Source organism: Pongo pygmaeus, chromosome 4 (assembly GCF_028885625.2).
Source record: "Pongo pygmaeus isolate AG05252 chromosome 4, NHGRI_mPonPyg2-v2.0_pri, whole genome shotgun sequence".
NCBI classification, from domain to species: domain Eukaryota; kingdom Metazoa; phylum Chordata; class Mammalia; order Primates; family Hominidae; genus Pongo; species Pongo pygmaeus.
In genome coordinates this window covers 34,205,646-34,227,032 of record NC_072377.2, presented here as the reverse complement: position 1 = coordinate 34,227,032, position 21,387 = coordinate 34,205,646, and the positions used below count along the sequence as shown (strand labels likewise).

Below are 21,387 nucleotides of genomic sequence, written 5' to 3'. Positions count from 1 at the left end.
CTTCAAGGTCTCTAGTCTCTGTGACTGTAGAACATTCTATTCACAAATTCCATATAAGATGCTATCAGCTTCCCACTAACCCCAGATCACTGTCACTAATTGAAGTAAAATATCACATACATCAAGATGACTAATATGTTGATGCAAGTTGAGGGGAGAGAGGAGAGATTACAGGCAACTCTTCTCACTATGGGACTATTCTGAAGAGTGCGACAATCCTTCCCCATCCTTCCTCATCAAAGAGCAGTGGAGGTCAAATACCAGCTGGCTCACACCAATGCATCTCAGCCTTTGGTCTTATCCCCACCATCTGGGCTTGCCGTATTTCTCCTAAAGCAATATGAAGAGTCTGATTTAATAAGCCAGGGGAAATTCACCCACTCTAACAAAATCTTTTTTATTGGTCAGCCCCTAACTCTTGAAATGAACTAGTAACCTTTTTGTGTTTGTGTGTATATCAAATAATTTTTCCTCCAAAGAATTCAAAATAGGCTCAAAACTAACATTTTAGTGTTGGAAATCAGGATCATTGTTACCCTTGGGGGATGTTATTGATCTGGAGAAGGAACAGGGAGTCTCTCAGCTGCTGGTAATGTTCTATTTCTGCATCTAGATATTCCTTTTATAAAAGATTTATGAGGATTTACAACTAGGATTTTGCACATCTCTCCATATGTTTATAATGCTTCAAAATGAAGTTTATTTAAAACAGTTTTTAGTAGACTTAGGAAGCAGTCACAGATATTTATTTATTTATTTATTGAGACGGAGTTTTTTCCCTCTTGTCTCCCAGACTGGAGTGCAATGGTGCAATCTTGGCTCACTGCAACCTCCGCCTCCCAGGCTTAAGCAATTCTCCTGCCTCAGCCTCCCAAGTAGCTGAGATTACAGGTGCATGCCACCACACCTGGCTAATTTTTGTAGTTTTAGTGGAGACAGGGTTTCACCATGCTGTCTCACCATGTTGGCCAGGCTGGTCTCGAACTCCTGACCTTGGGTGATCCACCCACCTTGGCCTCCCAAAGAGCTGGGATTACAGACATGAGCCACCGTGCCCAGCCAGATGTTTTTAACTTAGTTAAAACAAGTAGGTGAGTTTATTTCCAAAAGAGAGTTAGCAGTATGCGGAGACTCCTGGATACTGGGTGGGAGAAGAGCAGATGACACAGGAGGTGAAGGGGCATGTTTATCTTGGAGCTTTAGCCTAGGGCTCATCCTGCCCAGGTTCTTCTGAATGCCCAGTGCAAGTCCTCACTAAATTGGATACTTTTTCCTCAATTCCATTTCCATTCTTCTTTAAAGATGTAAGAGAAGTGAGCAGGTTGCAAAGAAGACCGGAATGGAAACTATTTTCTTTGGATAAGGTATAGACCTCGTAACAGAAGAAGGTCGTTCTCTTGGGCAATTTGCTTGAAGGAAAGTATGGGGCCAGCCCTTTCTTTGGAAAGCAAACCACGGGTGATTTTTTTCTAGCATGACCCTGGCTCCAGTTAGATGAGAAGAGATCAATAAACTGGGCCCACCTGGGTACTAGATGTACAAAGCCCTGTGTTTATATGTTGGGAGAGAGAAGAGGTGCAGAGCTCAGCTGAGGAATTCACCACCTCACTCTCCCTACAGCCACTTCATTCCCTCTCCTACCTATTCCTTTCTCTGTGACAAACACACGAGATCCTGGGACCAGCAGCCTACTTGCATGTCAGCAGAGCTCTGGCTTCTCCTCTAACGGATGAGTCAGCAGCTCTCACAGGTTTCCAGGTAGCTTCTGAGAAATATTGAGGTTGAATGGGTGATTTTCCGCGTGCACCCTGGCAAGACCGCCTTGTGGAGGAATGCAAATGGAGTAAGCCTTTAGGAAGATGCTGGTTTGGTTCTCAGGCTTTCTCATTCATGTTGCCCGTAAAATGGTTATTATGTCCTCAAGTGGAGTCCCATCTGTTTCCTCTGTGCCACTTGGGTCCAAAATTTGAGGCTGAAGAAATACCAATAACTCCTTCATCTTGGTGGTGTCTTTTGTAGTTTTTCTCCTTCAAGGATATCAGTATTGGGCTGATAGCAGGTACACTAAGGGCCCCTAGGTCCAATCATCCTTGAGGACTCCTGGACTTCTGCTTTGTTTCCATGGAATAAATGAGCTTTCTGACAACAAGCTCACATTCTCCTCTTGTGCCTGGTCTCTGACTCAGAGGAGAAATGGAACCAAACCTCAGTACTGTACAGTCTGTTTCCTACTATTTTATGGCTGTTATTTGACAACTGTCTTTGGGCCTTGTCCATTCTTCCTTCCTGTTCCAGAGATTGTCCTCAGAGACAGATACTGAAAAAAATGTCATGTTTTCTCAGCAATGTCAGCATAGAAGCAAATTATGTCAGATGTAACTGCTATTGGAGTTGGTAAAGTATTACCCCTCTGCATTTATAAAGCAGTTTGCATGGCACTTTTACAAGCTTCACCTCATTTGATTCCCCTAACAGCCCTATGAGGTAGTGTGTCCAGAACTGGTGGGTTCTTGGTCTCACTGACTTCAAGAATGAAGCCGTGGACCCTGGCAGTGAGTGTTACAGCTCTTAAGGTGGTGCGTCTGGAGTTTGTTCCTTCTGATGTTCGGATGTGTTCGGAGTTTCTTCCATCTGGTGGGTTCGTGGTCTCGCTGGCTCGGGAGTGAAGCTGCAGACCTTCGCGGTGAGTGTTACAGCTCTTAAGGGGGCGCGTCTGGAGTTGTTCATTCCTCCCGGTGGGTTCGTGGTTTCACTGGCTTCAGGAGTGAAGCTGCAGACCTTTGCGGTGAGTGTTACAGCTCATAAAGGCAGTGTGGACCCAAAGAGTGAGCAGCAGCAGGATTTATTGCAAAGAGCGAAAGAACAAAGCTTCCACAGTGTGGAAGGGGACCCAAGTGGGTTGCCACTGCTGGCTGGGGCAGCCTGCTTTTATTCTCTTATCTGGCCCCACCCACATCCTGCTGATTGGTAGAGCCGAGTGGTCTGTTTTGACAGGGCACTGACTGGTGCATTTACAATCCCTGAGCTAGACACAAAGGTTGTCCACATCCCCACTAGATTAGCTAGATACAGAGTGTTGACACAAAGGTTCTCCAAGTCCCCACCAGAGTAGCTAGATACAGAGTGTCGATTGGTGCATTCACAAACCCTGAGCTAGACACAGGGTGCTGATTGGTGTGTTTACAAGCCTTGAGCTAGATACAGAGTGCTGATTGGTGTATTTACAATCCCTGAGCTAGACACAAAGGTTCTCCACGTTCCCACCAGAGCAGCTAGATACAGAGTGTCGATTGGTGCATTCACAAACCCTGAGCTAGACACAGGGTGCTGATTGGTGTGTTTACAAACCTTGAGCTAGATACAGAGTGCCGACTGGTGTATTTACAATCCCTTAGCTAGATATAAAGGTTCTCCACGTCACCACCAGACTCAGGAGCCCAGCTGGCTTCACCCAGTGGATCCCGCGCTGGGGATGCAGGTGGAGCTGCCTGCCAGTCCCACGCCCCACGCCCGCACTCCTCAGCCCATGGGTGGTCGATAGGACTGGGTGCCGTGGAGCAGGGGGCGGTGCTTGTTGGGGAGGCTCGGGCCCCACAGGAGCCCATGGGGGTGGGGGGGAGGCTCAGGCACGGTGGGCTGGAGGTCCCGAGCGAGCCCTGCCCTGCGGGAAGGCAGCTAAGGCCCAGCGAGAAATTGAGCACAGCAGCTGCTGGCCCAGGTGCTAAGCCCCTCACTGCCCGGGCCGGTGGGGCCAGCCGGCCACCCCGAGTGCGGGGTCCGCAGAGTCCACTCCCACCCGGAACTCGCGCTGGCCCGCAAGCACCACGCGTAGCCCCGGTTCCCGCCCACGCCTCTCCCTCCACACCTCCCCGCAAGCTGAGTGAGCCGGCTCCGGCCTTGGCCAGCCCGGAAAGGGGCTCCCACAGTGCGGTGGCGGGCTGAAGGGCTCCTCAAGTGCCACCAAAGTGGGAGCCCAGGCACAGGAGGTGCCGAGAGCGAGCGAGGGCTGTGAGGACTGCCAGCACGCTGTCACCTCTCAGTAGTAGGCGTTGCCCCCTTTTACAGAAGAGGACTTTGTGCCTCAAAAAGTTTGCATGACCCATTCAAGGTCACACAGCTATTCTTATTACTCCCAGTAAAGTACTCTATTTTTTCTATTGTGCTTGTTATTAAAGACATTCTAAGGTCAGCAATCAAAATAGGAAGCCGATTGTGAGGTTTGTGTTAAGATCTTGTTACATTACTGGCTACAATGAAGCAAACATTTTGGAGAGACTCCCACGTCTAGAGCTGTCTGGTGGAGACCAGCATCCCTCCTTGTTGGAGCCCCTCTTGCCTCCTGACTGTGGGGGCTCCTCAGCTTGTCTTCAGACGCATCTGCAGAGCAGGAAGCCTTGAGTTACTGATGAATAGTGAAAGGACCTTGAACCTTGAAAGCCTTTTGCAGTTTCCCTAAGCCCCCCATGTTTCCAAGTTTAGTTTTGCAACCTTAACATTTACTGAACTGCTATGTTGACTCTGGAGACCCTATTACAATAAAATGACATAGAATCAGAGATCCAGAAAGAGCCTAATGGTAGGTAAGACTATGAGCCAGGCCCTCTTCTAAGAGCTTTGCATACATTAACTCATTTACTCTTCGTAGCAACCCTTGATTTATCCTATTTTTCAGCGGAGAAAAACTCAGCCAGTCACTTGCTCACTATTGCATGGAGTTGTTGTTTAATTTAAACCCAGTTTAATTCCCGAGTCTGAGTTCCTGATCACTTTAATGTGATGCCCCAAGCAGCCTGTCTAGGTCAGGTCCTTTGTTTCATAGACTTAGCTTTGAGATCCTGAGAGTTAAACCCATCTTAGGAGAGCATTGGCAAAGCAGTTTTCTAAGCACCTCAAATGGGCACTAAACATTTTCCTAAAAGGACAAGAGAGTTGTAGGTTATAGCACTTCTGGACCTGACCTCTAAAAGGAGTTACTCATTGGCCAGTGTTCTGTAGCATATCACTGATTTTCATATCTGTGAAATGAGAATATTCCCCCTTCCCTAGAAACTGACAGAGGGCTTTCTGCCATAGGCTCCTGAAACAGTCTCAGATCAAGGACTTTGCATTATATTTCTTTGCTTTCTTGAGTGAAGAGTGCCATTAAACACTTCCAGCCACACAGGTGTGTGAACATGTGGCTGGGCTACCCCCATGCAGGTAAATGTTCTAAAAGTTGTTAATGGAGTGTGGGACATAGGTCCCAACTCCGTAATAGAACAACTGGGAAGCACTGGGTCTTCATTTGTGATCCATAGATATCCAGCAATGGGTTTTAGAGGAATCCGTGAACCTAAAGAATTGTAGGTTGCATTTCGGACACATGTATACATGTGCACTTTTTTCAATGATGTCACAAAGGTATCTGTGACTCCCAAATATTTAATAACGGTGACTATAAAGATATTTCACTAAATTATTTGCATGTAACTCTTATGTGAGATCAAACAGCAGACTGAACACACCGGTCTTAGGAGTTTCAGAGATACTCATAAGCTATATAATTTTTCACTTTGTTTTTGTATGTATATAGAATTGGTTAAAATAAACTTTCTTATTGAATGTATTTACAGACTGGATTTTTCCAACTACCACATGGAGACTTTTTCATTGAACCCGTGAAGAAGCATCCACTGGTTGAGGGAGGGTACCACCCACACATCGTTTACAGGAGGCAGAAAGTTCCAGAAACCAATGAGGCAACCTGTGGATTAAAGGGTATTGTGACTCACATGTCCTCCTGGGTTGAGGAATCTGTTTTGTTCTTTTGGTTGTTTTATTAAAACATGACCTATTCTTATTCAAGTATCTTATCTCCTCTGTATTCTTTTTTTTAAATATCTTCATGACATTCACATCTCTTCTGTATTCTGTTGCCAGAAAGTGTACATTCTTGTTGCTTGTATAAACCCTTTCACTTGTCAATACTCGAGTCTCTACATATTCTTAATGAGAAGGAAATAAAAGCATCTTTGCCACATTAATTGATAATGCTCATAAGACATTTATAATGAACTTTTTAAAAAAACTCTTCTGAATAGTCTAGAGGAAAATAATTAAAATAAAGACATAATGATTTTCAGTATTATCAGTGTTATAATACATTAGTATGGAATATTACCAGACAGCTCATCACATTTGCATATGGAAGGCAGATTTAAATGTTTGATGATGCCGATAATAATGTGTGAAGAAAAACTGAAAAAAATTATCAACACATTGTCAGATGATGAATTCAGTAAAGCCTCTTTTGGCTACACAGTGTTGTGTCTGCAGTTTGCTGAGCTGAGTTCCCTGCCCTTAAGCCCCAAGAATGATCTGAATTGGTCCTCTTGGCCTTGTCCCAAATAATTTCAAGTAGTTTTTAGAAGTAAACTGATCTAAGTCATTTCCTTGCAACTCCCACATTCTTCTTAGTGTGTAGGAGATAATAAACTATGCATTAGTTTATCGGGACTGGGAATCGGGACAGTTTCTTAAATATTATATAATGTCTCCCTTCTTCAGAGAAAAAAACAATGCCAGAGGGGCCGTTAACAAAAGGAATCCCTAACATTATTTATGTGTCTTGAGGATTTAGAAACCATGGACCTCAAAGGAAAAACAGATGATGAGGGAGTGAGGGAAGGTGGATCCTGAAAAGGCAGGAGGGATTCAGAACTGGAGCTTTGCAAATAGGAGAATGAAAGCACAAGGGGACAAGCGACTTCTCTACAGACTTCACCCAGTCCCTATGCCAGATAGCAACTTCCCTGGGAGTTTCTTCTATCATCTTAGCAGAGCATGCAAGCAATAAGAAACTTTCGAGTCTAAAATGTTTTCTGTACACGAAAATAGACAACTGCTTTAAATTGTTAACTTCAGTAAGCTACTGCAGCTTTGTTCTAAATTAGATAACTTGCTGGCTAAATCCTCTAACAAGTACCAAGAAAAGGGATGAAATACATCATGTAGCTGATTTGAGTGATGAAGGTGTCAATATAGATAAGTTAGTCTTGATGTGAATATCTAGAGTTCTCTTGTTTGTCATTGATCCAGTCACCTGGATAATTGCCCAATTCCTATTACACTCTGAGTGATGGGGAACACTCTGTGATTTGATACCTTTTAAATCACTAGAACATCAATACAGTGGACAAAGTTACTAGGACAGTGAGTGAACTTGGCTGGACACTTGCTCCTGTAGGCATCCTTGCCCTGTGAAATGAGTGAGACTATTGCTCATCTACCCACTTTGAACACCTCTCTCTCATAACTCCCCTATTGAGGCAGAGTTAATTACAAATGAATTGAGAATAGCAAATATTTAGTCATGAAAACAGAAGGGATGGATAGGAAAAGAGTGGGGTTTACAAATATCATGGCCCCCTATTAGGGCATATGCAACACCACAATTACGTTTGTCATCCCATTTCATGTTGTGCTTCTAGGCCGATCTCAAGACTTTCCACTTCTAAGAACCTTCTCTGATTAATGCCATACAATCTTTGCCTTGTGAATTTCTCCACCAGGTAGAATTTCCACCAGGTGGAATTTCTCTACCTTTGTACCTTGAGGTACTAGGCAAGTATGAGAGAGTATCTGGTAGAGAAATTCACAAAAGACACTCTCTTACACCTGCTTAGTACCCCAGAGTGTCAGAATTGAACAGCTCTACTAGAAGAACCTTTGAGGTTGCCTTATGTAGCTTCCTTCCTTCTTTCACCAAAGAGGTAGTTGTGTCTCAGAGAAGGGAAAGAATTGTCAAAAGCATCAAGGTAATTGGTGTCAGAATATAGCCAAGCTCACAAGTCACGGTTCTATTCTACCTGAAGCTTTATACGGCCTCCGGTTTACTTTTTAAGTCTTCCCTGAATATACACCTTGCTTCATCAATAATTCTCACAAGCCCTATTAGAATAGGTATTCCCTCCCCGGTCAGTGTGTAACAAAGGGTTCAGTGCAAAGTAGGAATTCAGTAAGTCATCAAAAAGGAACTGACAAAGAGTATTTCATAGCCAAGAAGATGAAACTAGAGTATATTGGTGTCTAATATATATGTCACTCATGGAAGGAAAAAAGAAACATTCCTTTTCCAAATATTAAGGAAGTATGAACTGTGTGTGATCATCTGTCTTCCTCAGACAATACGTGTAATTCATAGCTACTGTTTAAACAGTAGCTAGAGATTCAAGAATTGCCAATGTGCTTGTGAATATTCTTAAACTACACATGATGTTTAAAATTTTTAAATCTTGGTATAATGAAATGTTCTTGGCCTTGCTGAACCAGGTCATTGCTGTGTTCTTATACCATATTGCCCTGCGGAGAGAACAGAATTAACTGACAGTAGTGGTGTCATTAACCAACATTAAAGTACATTTCATGCTTAGGTCAATTGATGTTGCCAGACTGAATTACTGTGATTATATGAAAAAAAGATCACTTTTACCATATATAGAGCATTTTGCTTTTGTAATGTTCAAAGAGGAGCACTCTAGATATTGAAGAAAGATATAATTTAAAAGTACCTTAGTGCTTCAAGAGAGAAAGGACATCAATTCATTTCTCCTAAAATCTTTCCTTTCACTCATTTTTATTTCCCACATAGAAAGGTGCCCAAATGTCACAATATGTCCCTTATCAATATGACTTAATTTCTATTTTCCAGGCCTTTAATGTGATGCTATTTTGTTTTTGATTTGCTCAATTTTAACTACATTTTCTTAAGTTGTTATGCTAGTTTTGTTTGCTTTTCTAAGCCTTATGTTTGGTAAGCCCTGCTGAAATTCTTGTTTCCTCTAAGATGGACTTTCTAGAATCTATGGCAAACAGTGGGAAAATATAGCTTGCCTGAATTAAATCCAGGGGAAATTTCAAAACCTCATTTTATCAACGGTGACAAGCTCCTTTCTCTAAGGCTTTTTGGTGAGAACATGATTACACTGGGATTTTAGTGGTGTTATATGGAAGTCTGTGTGGTAACTTTTGTTCCAGAAATCTGGGGAAGAAGAATTAACATTGGTCAGATCAATCAGATGAGAACAGATACTGGGTCATCTATGGCAGAAAAGGGTCCTGGCAGGTAAGGTCAGAGTCTGGGATTTCGTGCATTAGAACTCTAGGCTAGAAAAACAGGGTCTGGCTCCTGGCATACATGCTTGTGTTCAAAATTTATTCATTCATTCAACAAAAATCCATTAGGTATCTTCTTTGTGCCAGGTTTTTCCTAGGCTCTTTGGGTAGAATTGTAAATAGAATATACCTCTTTGTCTGAAGCACTGACAGCTTGGATATAGGACATGAGTAAGTAGAGCTCTAGTCCTGGCTTTATCTTTATAATATATATTAAGACTAAAAAGAGATTTGGAATCTTAATGCATGTTTTATACCTTTTGCTACTCAATATTGGGTTGCTAGGACATGTAGCTATAATTCATTCATCTTCTCTTCTGTAGTTTTTCCATCTCATGAATCTTTCACACTCGATCCAATCTCCTTTGAGTAGATCTGAACTGCTTTCAGGCTTGGACTATTATACATTATGTTGAAAAGAACCTTCTTGTCCATATTTCCTAGTACACAGGTTCATAGATATTCCCAGCACTGGGTTCATTCCACCCAGTAGTGGAATGAAATTAGTAACCAATAAGATAAATACATCTATGACTTTAACAGATAATGCAAAATTGTTCAAGAACAGTGAACGAGAGTTCCCATTTTCCCATATTATATCTAGTACTTGGCATTCTCATTTTTACATGTAGTTAGTCTGGTGAATATGAAGTGGTATCTCATTATGTTTAACGTTAAAGTCACACATATCCTGTTGTGAATTAGGTCCCTAATCTATGGGCCCTAAATCTATGGCTTGTGGCTATAGATTCTCAATGAATAGTTGTCTCCCCTGGACCCAGAGTCAAGGCCCACTTTGTTTGCTTACTTTACTTACTTTGTTTGCTTGTTTTCTGGTTTCCTTTTTCACTTTGTCCCTAGACTGACTTTTCACCCTATGAGTCCTAATGTCTTTTTTCCCCAGAGCAAAAATAGGGAGCAGCAGATATCCCAGATGAGCTACCAGTGCCATGTGCCAGTCAGGGTTCAATCAGATACGAACAACCAGTAGGAAATATATATTAAGAAATTCATTGCAAGAAATTGGCTCATGCAATAGTGGGGGCTGGCTAGGCAAGTCCCAAATCCATGGGCAGGCCATCCGAAAGGGCAGGCTAGAACTCTCGGGCACAGACTGAAGCTGTGCTCAAGAAAGACAACATTTATTCTTCTGGAAAGCCTCAGCTCTGCTCTAGACCCAGTTCTGCTTTTCGACTGATTAAATCAGGCCTGCTACATTATGAAAAGTAATTTTCCTTACTAACAGCCAACTGATTATAGGTTGTAATCACATCTACAAAATGCCTTCCTGGCAATACCCAGATTAGTGTTTGATTGAATAACGGGGACTGCAGCCTAACCATGTTGACACATAAAGAAGATCATCATGCTGCATCTTTTACTTTTCTCTCTGAATTGTTTTGCTTAATTTTTTTTCTACTTTTGGCCTCTGAGGATTTCTTTTTTCTTTCATGTTTTACTATTGTTAGGGGCTTAATACTGGAGGATGTTTAAGAATATCTTGTCTATTGCCCGAAATCAAAGCCTCGAGTGAACTTCTTATTTAAGACATTCGGAAATTGTGAGATGCTTTTTAAAAATTACATGCTCAAATATAAATAAATGTAAAAGGTATAATACCATTAACACTAGCTCCTTGGAATTTATTAGCTTGTCAGATCACCAATCTGATAGAACAAAGTTATAAACTTGGGGGATATTTATAATTTTGTTCTGATTTCATGGAAATCCAGTGAGTTGAAGATTCTAAGTGACCACCATACTCCACATTGAGTTTAACATGTACTCAATAGATGGTACTATTTGTTTTCCTTGGCTAACACAAACATTTCTTGACACAACCTGCCTGAGTCTTGTCTTGAATTTCTTGATTACTTGATTGCCTTGTGAATAGAGGTGGTTTCACAGTAGTTTGTGCTTTGCTTTGCTATGAGATAGCGAACATGTTAATTGTTGCTCTATATTTGTTTTTTATTTTTTCTTCTGTTTTTTGGAGGGGTGGCATGTGCATATATGTTGTTATTATTATCTGCTATAAGAACTGGTGGGAGGATTGATAAAGTGCTTCAAGATTTTACTAATGAGAGGGATGAAAAGACTGTTGGTGAAAATTTGGGGAAATGCTTAGTGCATGAATATATAGGGAGATAAAATAATAACCCTATTAGTTTTGTTTGCTTAATAAAATTCGAGACCAAGACTTTAGGTACCCAGAGTGCCAGAGGCCTCAGCACAGTTTCTCTGTAGCTCTGAGATACTCAGTTTTTTTTTTTTTTTAAAGCCTTTTTTCATTAACCAGCCTTCATGCAGATAATCTTCTTCTTTGCATTTCCTCGGCACTGGATAGTCTTTTGGTATGTTCCTTCATCACTTCAGGTGCCTGGGTTTCCATGCCCCGATAAGGAAACGGCTCTCCAGGAAACACAACATCTGCTTGTCTTATCTCCTCCAGGATGCTCTGTGCTGAGTGCATCCTGTCACAGTGGCGGAGGCTGCAGAACTGAACTAGAACAGCCAAGAGCACTGTGGGAGGCATTCTAGGGTGGGAGGGGGCCTTTGGATCAATATGAGCAAAGGATCAGTTTCACCTGACAGATGGTTCTTTTGTAGGACAGAAAGTCTTAATGCTAAATAAATGTTACTTGATGTGTTCACTATCTAAGCTCTCTGGCATTTCCCACAACTCTGCAGGGCAATGAATAAGTAGCTTCGAGTTTTCCCTTCATCATTCCTGTGCTGCCATCTCCCTTGGGTGGAGGCAGGAGGAGGCTTGTTCTATTCTGACCCACCTTCTGGCTTCATCCTGCAAAGGCCTGAGAGAGCCTCTGAGCTTTCTACCCCTCACCTGTAGAGTCATCAGAAGTTCTGATGAGAAAGTGAGATTCACTCTAAAGAAAACCCCCAAAGAGCCGGGTACAGCAGCTCATGCCTGCAATGCCAGTGCTATGGGAGCCCTATGTGGGAGGATCACCTGACCCCAGGAGTTCAAGACCAGCCTGGGCTACATAGCAAGACATCATCTTTACCAAAAAAAAATTTTTTAATTGGCCAGAAGTGGTGGTTCACACCTGTACTCCCAGCTACCCAGAAGGCTGAGGCAGAAGGATTGCTTAAGCCGGGAGATTGAGGCTACAGTGAGCTATAATCATGCTGCTGCACTCCAGCCTGGGTGACAGTGAAACCCTGTCTTTCATTTTTAAAAAAATGAAAGAAAGAAAACCCAAAACAAATGATGAAATTTCTAGCTTCAAAGCTCTGTGTGGCAAGTAAACCCCTGGTGAGGGTGGCCTTTAATCCGTGTCCTCAACCAACTCACATTATTACCAAGTCCTGTCATTTCTGCCTCCCTAAATAGCTTTCTACGTTGTCTGCCTTTCCCCAGTGTCATTACTGTGCCCCAGCGTCTGTCGCCTCTCACTTGGATGATTGCAGCAGGCTTCTAACTAGTCTACCTGCCCTTGATGTCTCCCATTAGAAGTCAGAGAAATATTTCCAAAACACAAATCAGATCATATCTTTCCCATGACTAAAGCCTATCAGTGAACCCATTACCCTTAGGATAAAGACCCAGCTCTTTTAGTACCTTTTGGGAGCGCATTCTCTTGTCACTCCAAATATAGCCTGGTGCCATCCTGGCCTTATTTTTATTCATTAAAGAAGCTTTGCTTTTCATCACTGCTACCCTTTGCCCTTAGACGCCTTCTCCCTGAAACTTGTTCTCCCTGAATGCTTTTCTGAGTGACTTCTACTTATTCTGTGGGACCCATGCATGGCTTCCATTAGAACACTACCTACTTCATACCCTACCACAGGCTCTATCATATGATGAGTATCTGCCTATGTCTTTCCCTAGACAAGAAGCTCAGTGGGGACAGGAATCATGTCTGCTCATGCCCAGGGGTGTTCCCAAGATCTGTCAGAGTTCCTGGCCATGGCAGGAACTTAAATATGTTCAACTGAAGTATTGAACTTACTGTCTGTGATGCATTTTATAGCTTATTAGATACTTCTATTTTACCTATATGGAGCCAGTTTAACCCCTGAGGATAGCCACCCTTTCCTGGAGGAATTTAGTGTATGTTCTGAATGGCCTGCAAACCAGCAGTAGTTGCAACTTACCTCACTCCTAAAGAGGAATGTGCACCAGAGACAAAGATGTGGCAAGGGTTGTGACTTGTGGCCTGAGGGTGTAGTTAAAAATAAAAGGACTCCTTAAAATCTTTATTTTGGAGAAAAGCAGGTCATGTATATATGTATGTATGGATAGAAGGAAAGAAGGGTGGGTGGATGGATGGATGGATGGTTGGATGGATGAATAGATGGATGGATGGATAGACGCAGATAGAAAAAGAAAGCAAGTGATTTCATTTACTCAGTGAGCTCCCACACTCACACTGTGCCAGATACCAGGTACTTAGGATACAAGGGTGAATAAAATATTGAAGCAGGCAGGAATGTAGGGATGGAGGCCTGAGAGAGCTCTTGGGTAGAGAGGAGCAGGTGTGTTTTCTAGGCAGATACAAAAGAGGCAGGGACCTTGGAGGATGATATGGAAGATGAGGCCCTGAGGCCCAGCCAGTTGGCCACAGCAATCCTAGCAAACTGGGTGCTTGTCTCTGAGCCTAGAGCATGTGTAGTTTTTAGTTTCCTGTGGGCAGGGGGAGGACAAATTCTCATCCGGTCCACTAAGTAGATTTCTGGCATTCTTCCAGTCTCATTTCTAATAGTGCCGCCTTCCCCCACCCTGGACTGCCTCTGAGGCCTGCTAGCCCCCACCGTTTCTTGAGCTCAATCTGCATTCTGATGTGGCCCCTTGTTATCATCCACCTCATCTCCCACCACTCTCCCCTTCCTTTTCTGCCTTTTCGGTGTTCCTTGAAGTGGGCTCACTGCAGGGCCTTTGCCCTGGCTGTTCTCTCTGCCTGGAACACTCCTCTCCCAAATTTCTTTATGGCTCACCCTTTCATGCTAATGAACTCAAAATACCCAGAGAAGACTGCCCTGACAACTGTTTAAGATAGCTTTTCCTCCGTCACTTTGTAAGCCCTTTATCCTACTTTATTTTTTCACAGCACTTGTCATCACCTGATGTTATTTTAGCTGCTTATTTGTTTATTGGTTTATTGTCTGTCTTCCATGAACCAGAAATATGCTCAATCTAGGCAAATACTTTCTCGCTTTTGTTCTCTGCAGTATCCTTCAGTTGCCTAAGACAGAGCTGGCCATAGTCATGAGCATCTGGTAAATGTTGAATAAATGAATGAATGAATGAGTAAATGAGTGAATTATAGCTTCATTAGTGATTATCCTGTTGAACTTGGATCTTATTTCCACCAGTAGACACATCTTTGTATTTTAAGTATCAAGCCTAGTGTCCGATGCATACTAATTATTTAACAAATGTCTGTTTAATTGCATGGGTAAATGATGTATGTTTGCAGTGTGGTGCTGCAGGTATGAGTGGATATCAGTCTTACCTGGGGCAAGGGTCTTAGCATTCCAAGAGCACTGGGAGCCACTGAGGCAAGGCAAATGTGTTCTTAGGCAGCAATTAATGTTAACTATGAATTTGTCCCACAGCTCGATTGATGCCAATGTTTGGGAAGACAAACATTCCCACCCCCGCAGTGTCCCATTTTTGTGCAGCAGCTGGAAGTCTCATACATCACCACAGTTTTTTTTTTGTTTTGTTTTGTTTTTTTACGGGGAAGGAAGTTTACTTGTTAGATTTGACATCAGATGTTTGAGGAAATTATCAATGTACTTTATGCTCTAATCCTCCCCTTCAAAGGCAGATTAATGAATCCCCTAGGGCACTTTTTAAGCCAGTAAGCCAAAAATGAGAAAGTTCAAGACCTTTAACTACATTGCTTTGTGTGTCATTGATTGACCTCCTTTTCCTCAGAAATTTTAATTTGTCAGATACTAAGGGACACAGCTCTGAACCTGTCAAATTAGACCCTGCCCTCAGAGACTTACAGTCTAGTGGAAAAAGAACTTAAACAAAAAATCACAAAATCGTATGCATGAACATTGTGACAAATGCTGTAAGAGTATATAGCAGAGGAGATTGATGTAATTAGGAGGTTTAGAAATGTTCCCCCCAAATAAGCCACAAAAGTGGTTTGGTGTAATCCCAGCACTTTGGGAGGCTGAGGCAGGTGGATCACGAGGTCAAGAGATTGAGACCATCTTGGCCAACATGGTGAAACCGCATCTCTACTAAAAATACAAAAATTAGCTGGGTGTGGTGGTGCATGCCTGTAGTTCCAGCTACTCGGGAGGCTGAGGCAGGAGAATCGCTTGAACCCAGGACGTGGAGGTTGCAGTGAGCCGAGATCACACCACTGCACTCCAGCCTGGCGACAGAGTGAGACTCCGTCTCCAAAAAAAGTGGGTTTGGATTCTTAGCCATTTTCCAAGATCTCTTTTACTGGTATTCAGCACTTGAGAAGTGGTGTCCATTATGAGCTAAATGGTGTCCTCCCCAAAATCCGTATGTTGAAGCCCTAACCCCCAGGACCTCAGAATGTGACTGTATTTGGAGACAGGGTCTTAAAGACGTAATTAAATTAAAATAAGGTCATTATAGTGGGCTTTGACTTTGCCCACATAAGACGAAGAAATTTGGACACAAGCATGTCCAGAGGAAAGACCCCATGAGGACACAGAGAGAAAGCCCCATCTGCAAGCCAAGGAGAGAGGCCTCAGGAGAAACCTAACCTTCAGATACCTTATCTAGGCCTTCCAGCCTTCAGAACTGTGGGAAAATCTGTTTCTATGGTTTAGGCCGCCAGTCTGTGGCACTTTGTCATGGCAGCCCTAGCAGATGAACACAGCATCCACTGGCCATCCTGCCGGCACAGAGCTCCTTTACTTCTGCCAACCCAGGAGCACTTAGTTACACTGTGTGTGCAGCAGGAAACTACACACACACACCTCAGTGAGGTTTTGTCAGGGCTGGCTGCATGGGACTGTGACTAGAGGGGCCACACAAGGCCTTACACTAGAAATAGTTCCATGCTTGGTGTGCAGTGCTTTGAGGTAGCGTCTTGAAATTTTTAGTGTTTTCAATATTTGAATGTCTGCTTTGTAAGTGAAGTCTGAGGAGACAGTGGAGCACGGGCTGGGGCCTGGGATGTGGCCTCACTCACAGTCCACCTCTCGCCACATCCTGCCTTCTGGAGTTGGGTTCTCTGTCACTTTCTCCCTGACCCCTTGGTTCCCTGGCCCCACCTGACCTCTCCCTTTCTGCTGCAATCCCACTACCACTGTGACCCCCTGTCTTGGGCAGTGACCAGGTTACATGAAAGCAGGGAGGCCTGTGCTTCATTATCCCCCTACGCCCCTGGTAGGAGCCTGGGTGCAAACATGGGGAGGGTCAGGATTGGGTGCATGCCCCACAGTGTCTTGGAGTCGGACATGGCAGTCATCCTCCCCATCCCAAGATGGCATTTGGCAAGTGACTCAGGGAACCTCTCATCCCCGCATCCCCATCATCCAGGTACCACGCACATCCCTGTGCAGAGTTTTCAATCCCTTGGGAGCCGCCCATCTGTGGTGGGTTGGAGTGGTGGGCCCCTCGGCAAAGGGGAAGACTAACCTCCCTGCCCCAGGCCAGAGCCCTATATTTTTATTTTGCACTGTGTTCTACAAATTATGTAGCTGGCCCCGGGATTAGAGTTGCTTTACTTGCAAAAAATTGAGGTGAATCTGACACACATTAATGATATACCTGAGATTGCTGTATTATTTGCCATAGATGAAAAGCAATGATTATTTATTACTCTTTTTAGTCTTGCTTATATACAGTCAAATGAGTTTTACATTTTTCTCTCTTCTTCACATTAGAGTTGAAAGAGAAATGGACTGGCAAGTGGGAGAATTATGTTCTGGTACCAACTCTGTCATTCCCTGACTTGGGCAAGTTACATAAATCCCACCCTTATTTTTCCTCATCAGTTACATGAAGGGGTTGGAATTCTCTTAACTTTTGTAAGTTATGAGTCTTTCTGTTTCAATTCAGCAATATCCAGAAACAAAGCAATCTTGACATTCTTTATTCACAACCAATGTGGTTTAAAGCCCATCAAGTGGGCTTGTACACACTGGCATCTCACATCTAAAAGTGAAGCTCTTGACCCATCTTTCTGGTAACCCTGACATCTGGCTCTCAGGTGCTTTCTCCTCCCAGGCCTTCTTCCTTCTTTACACCCTTGACCCATCCCTAACAGCCACAAACTTAGGAGCACAGGCCCACTGCTCCTGGTACTCTGCCTTTCACCAGAAGAGACAGCCAGGACCTAAAGAGGCGGCAGAACTTCAGGGTCATGAGTGAGTGGATGTGTCTAGCTCATCATCATGGGTCAGAACATTGAAGGGAGGAAGTGGCAGTCCTAGAAACTGAGTCTGGACACAAGATCCCTAATATCTGTCAGGGAGAGAGGTGAGAGTATGACAGATTTGAGTGCCTACTTGCCCAGGGCATGGCTCCTTATCCTGGCATCAGATGTGTAAGACCACACACTTACCCGCACATGCGTGCACATGCACATATACACAGTTTCTTCTGAAATGTGGTATTTGGTTAAAAAGACTCCACATGCATTTGAGTAGTGTCAAATACATCAGGGCTGTTATTCTAAGTTCAGGACCTAGCATTTCAGCTAAACTCAGCCCAGTGGGGGCTGTGTGTGTGTGTGTGTGTGTGTGTGTGTGTGTGTGTGTGTGTGTGTGTGTTTGTGTATGGAGAATGTGTGTGTGTTTGCCTATGTGTGTGTGTGTTTATGTGTGTGTGAAGGAGTGTGTGTTGATGTGTGGGGTGTACATGTGTGTTTAAACATTTGTCACATCACACACTGTCAGCTCCAGGATGTAAAGATGGCTTGCTCAGCTGTGATGACTCAGGGATTTATGGAAATTCTACCTGTTCTCTTTAAATGCAGCAAGTTGAAAGCCTGAGGTATTCTCTTAGTCAACAGAGGAACTCTTTGTTAACCTAACTAGCAAGGGAGTCCAAACACCTCCAAACAAAAGGCTTTCCCTTGCTGGATAAGTTGTGCTAAGAATAGAGCCGATGTCAACCCCACCAGCAGCTTACCAGCACCCTGGCTGCATTTCTTAGGGAATTACTACTGCTAAATTGACACCAGAAAGGGCAGAGGGCTCATTTTCTGTGAAGCGTCTTCTCCCTACTTCATCCTCTCAAAGACATTGCACGGGGAACCAGCCTTCGTGCCAGCTCCTCCAGAACACTGGCCTTGGCTCTTCAGTTCCTTCCCAATAGGATCAGCCATGCTGAGGGCTTGAGGACTGGCTCCGTCCTTTCTCAGCCAGGACAGTGCTGTGATGTGGAAACTGACCAACATAGTGAGTTTCCCATGGCGCTGATGTTGATGTGCAGAAGACAGGCATTGCAAATGCAGGTCTGTTAGGAAGATCAATTTTGATACAGTATCTGCAACTAGGGACCATTCCTAACCAAAGGATAGGGCAGGTGACCCGTGGCATGAGAGGTGAAAGCCGAAAGCCATTTCTCATTAGCTCTTTGTGGGGCTTCAGAACTCTTTTGGTCTCATTTCCCCTGGAATATGCAGGAGGCATCAAAGACACTTAATTTGCATACCTTCATTTCTTGAGAACAGTGCCAGCCTAAAGCAGCTATTAGCATTGGAAAAGCTCACCTGATTGGCAAGATTCTGTACTTTATGCCTGAGTAACCAAACAAAAAAAATCAAAGGGCAGTCCCAACAGCCACAGAGCAGTAGTTTATCCACTCCTGCTCCTGGTTTGGAGAGTGGTACTTATCAGGGGCTGGTCAGAGGGCAGGGTTATGGCCTTCTAAGATGGGGAGGCCATTACCAAAGACCCCGGGTAGCCCCATCCCACACACTTTCCACTAGTGCCCATATTGGGATGAATCTTCTGGCATTCTTTCTTAAAACTTCAAGAGACCTCTTTAAGATTCTGTAGTTGGGTGAGCCTGTCTGTGCCCACGGTAGCCTGAAGTTAAGATGAGGGCTTAACAGTGGTACCAGGGAGTTTGGATCTCGACTAGCTAGCTGTCCTTGGGCAAATGACTACTTTCCTACTACTGTTACTTCTTGCTTCTATTTTCTCCTCTGTAAACTGTGGGTAATGAAAATGTTGCGCAAAGGTAGGGTGGGTGAGTGACAGCTACAGGCTCACTGTTCCTGAAAACTGCAATTCCAAATTCCAGAGCCCCCTGAAAACCAAAAGTCTTTCAGTGAATGTTCAGCAAACTCCCTTGGTGGCAAAACTGACTTGAATTAACATGAGGCTATTTATGATATTTTGTAAATCTCAGTTAGTGAGACTAGTTGTACATTTTGCTGCAGAAATATCCATGTGTTTGATTTCAGGGTACTACCCTGAAAATACCCAGGTATTTGGAAGCGTAGAAAATATGAATTAAATGACTTTTTTAAAAATTTGTGGTAAAATACATATAACACAAAATGTACTATCTTGACCACTTTTAAGGGTACAATTCAATAGTGTTTGTATATTCACATTGTTGTGCAACCAATCTCCAGAATTCTTTTTACTTATTAAACTGAAACTCTGTACCTATCAAACTTCTCCCCATTTTCCCCTTTCCCCAGCCCCTGGAAACCACCATTTGACTTTCCAAATTTCTTTTAGAATTGCAAAAATTCCAAATTCCAAAACACATCTGGCCTCACAAGCATTTCAGATAAGGGATTGGGAACCTTAATTAGGGAAGGGGAATGGCTAACATTTGATAGAGTCACCACCTTTTGAGATGATCCTGGAAGAGGGAGTTCTTCCAATCTTACAGGGGCCTGTCAACCAAAGCACACTGCTTCCCAACATCGATGCCCTTTTGTAAAAGATGGCAGAGTACCAAGAACAAGGGCCGTTAGATTCTGACCAGAGCAAACAGAATGCAAGTACTTGCATTGGATGTTTGATACCTTCCCCTTCTTTTCTGTCATTCCCTTGATCTCAGTTTTTCTCAGTAAGTAGAAGAGCACATGTTGGCAGCTGGTTCTGGCATCTACTTTTTATTTCCATTCCAGGGACCATGATGTAGGATGCTTTTACAGTGAAAAGGCATGAAAACCTTTATGCAGACTGAACTCATGGGGAAGATGCTGACAGTCTGTTTAGAACTTGCTGGAAGCCATTGAAGGCCAGATTTATCCGTTTTGCAGAACTCTTCAGGAATCTTCGGAAAAGCAGTAAGGCTTACCCTGCTGTTCCCCAGCAGATCACCGTATGGAGACCGGTTCTGAGTCATGCTCGCTATAACTGGAATAAGACAGGGAATTCTTCACATGTTTCATAATGTGTGTGAGTGAAAGGACAACTCAGACTTGTTATTGAAAAACCTGACCGTGGTCAGGCATCATTACTGGAAGGTCTTCTACACACTGCCCATTCCGTAAACATCCTGGGGAAATGTTGAGGTTATTTCTGCGTGAGGCTTGTGCTTTCTTTTCCTGTTTGTAAATACCAAGGATGAAAGTGGATGCCTTCAGAATTGGGATCCCATGAACACAAAAATTCTGCAGAATACAAAACCCTCTGATGGACCACTCCTGATAAATATGAAATAACCTTAGTACGAGAACTTCCTCTTTTGGGTTATGGAAAATATGCCAAGAATTGTATGTTTTAAAAGCAAACTGCAGGCCGGGCGTGGTGGCTCACGCCTGTAATCCCAGCATTTTCGGAGGCCAAGCTAGGTGAATCAACTGAGGTCAGGAGTTCAAGACCAGCCTGGCCAATATGGTGAAACCCTATCGCTACTAAAAATACAAAAATTAGCCAGGCATGGTGGTACACGCATGTGTTCCCAGCTACTTGGGAGGCTGAGGCAGGAGTTTTGCTTGAACCCGGGAGGCAGAGGTTGCAGTGAGCCGAGATCGCACTGTTGCACCCCAGCCTGGGTGACAAGAGTGAGACTCTGTGTCAAAAAAAAAAGAAAAAAAAAACAGCAAAAAAAGAATACAGTAGTTTGGATGCCTTTATTATCATCATTACCATTTTAAAAGCTCTGGGAATCCTTTATTCTCAAAGAAAACAACACTAAATGTTGTTTAGTGTTTAACACTTTCAATGTTATCTGGCCCTGGAAAAATCAAACAAATGATCAGTTTCCCACATCATCAATCAACATAGAACATTTCAGATTCATAGTGACCAGGATGCTCCTGGGCACCAGAGGTTTGGAGCCAGCAATAGAAG

The 21,387-nt window shown here is 43.4% G+C and overlaps 1 protein-coding gene across 2 annotated transcripts in view; it reads left to right on the top strand.

Annotated features, from left to right (window-relative positions):
* Positions 1 to 21,387, top strand: part of ADAMTS12 (ADAM metallopeptidase with thrombospondin type 1 motif 12) — a 381,409-nt gene that overhangs the window by 145,856 nt on the left and 214,166 nt on the right. The window contains exon 3 of one of the 2 annotated variants that reach the window (XM_054489129.2): positions 5,613 to 5,757. In XM_054489129.2, coding sequence (XP_054345104.1) covers positions 5,613 to 5,757 — 145 coding nt within the window. Of the gene's footprint in view, positions 1 to 5,612; positions 5,967 to 21,387 lie in introns of those variants that run through there. The other variant, XM_054489130.1, reaches the window with a different exon arrangement.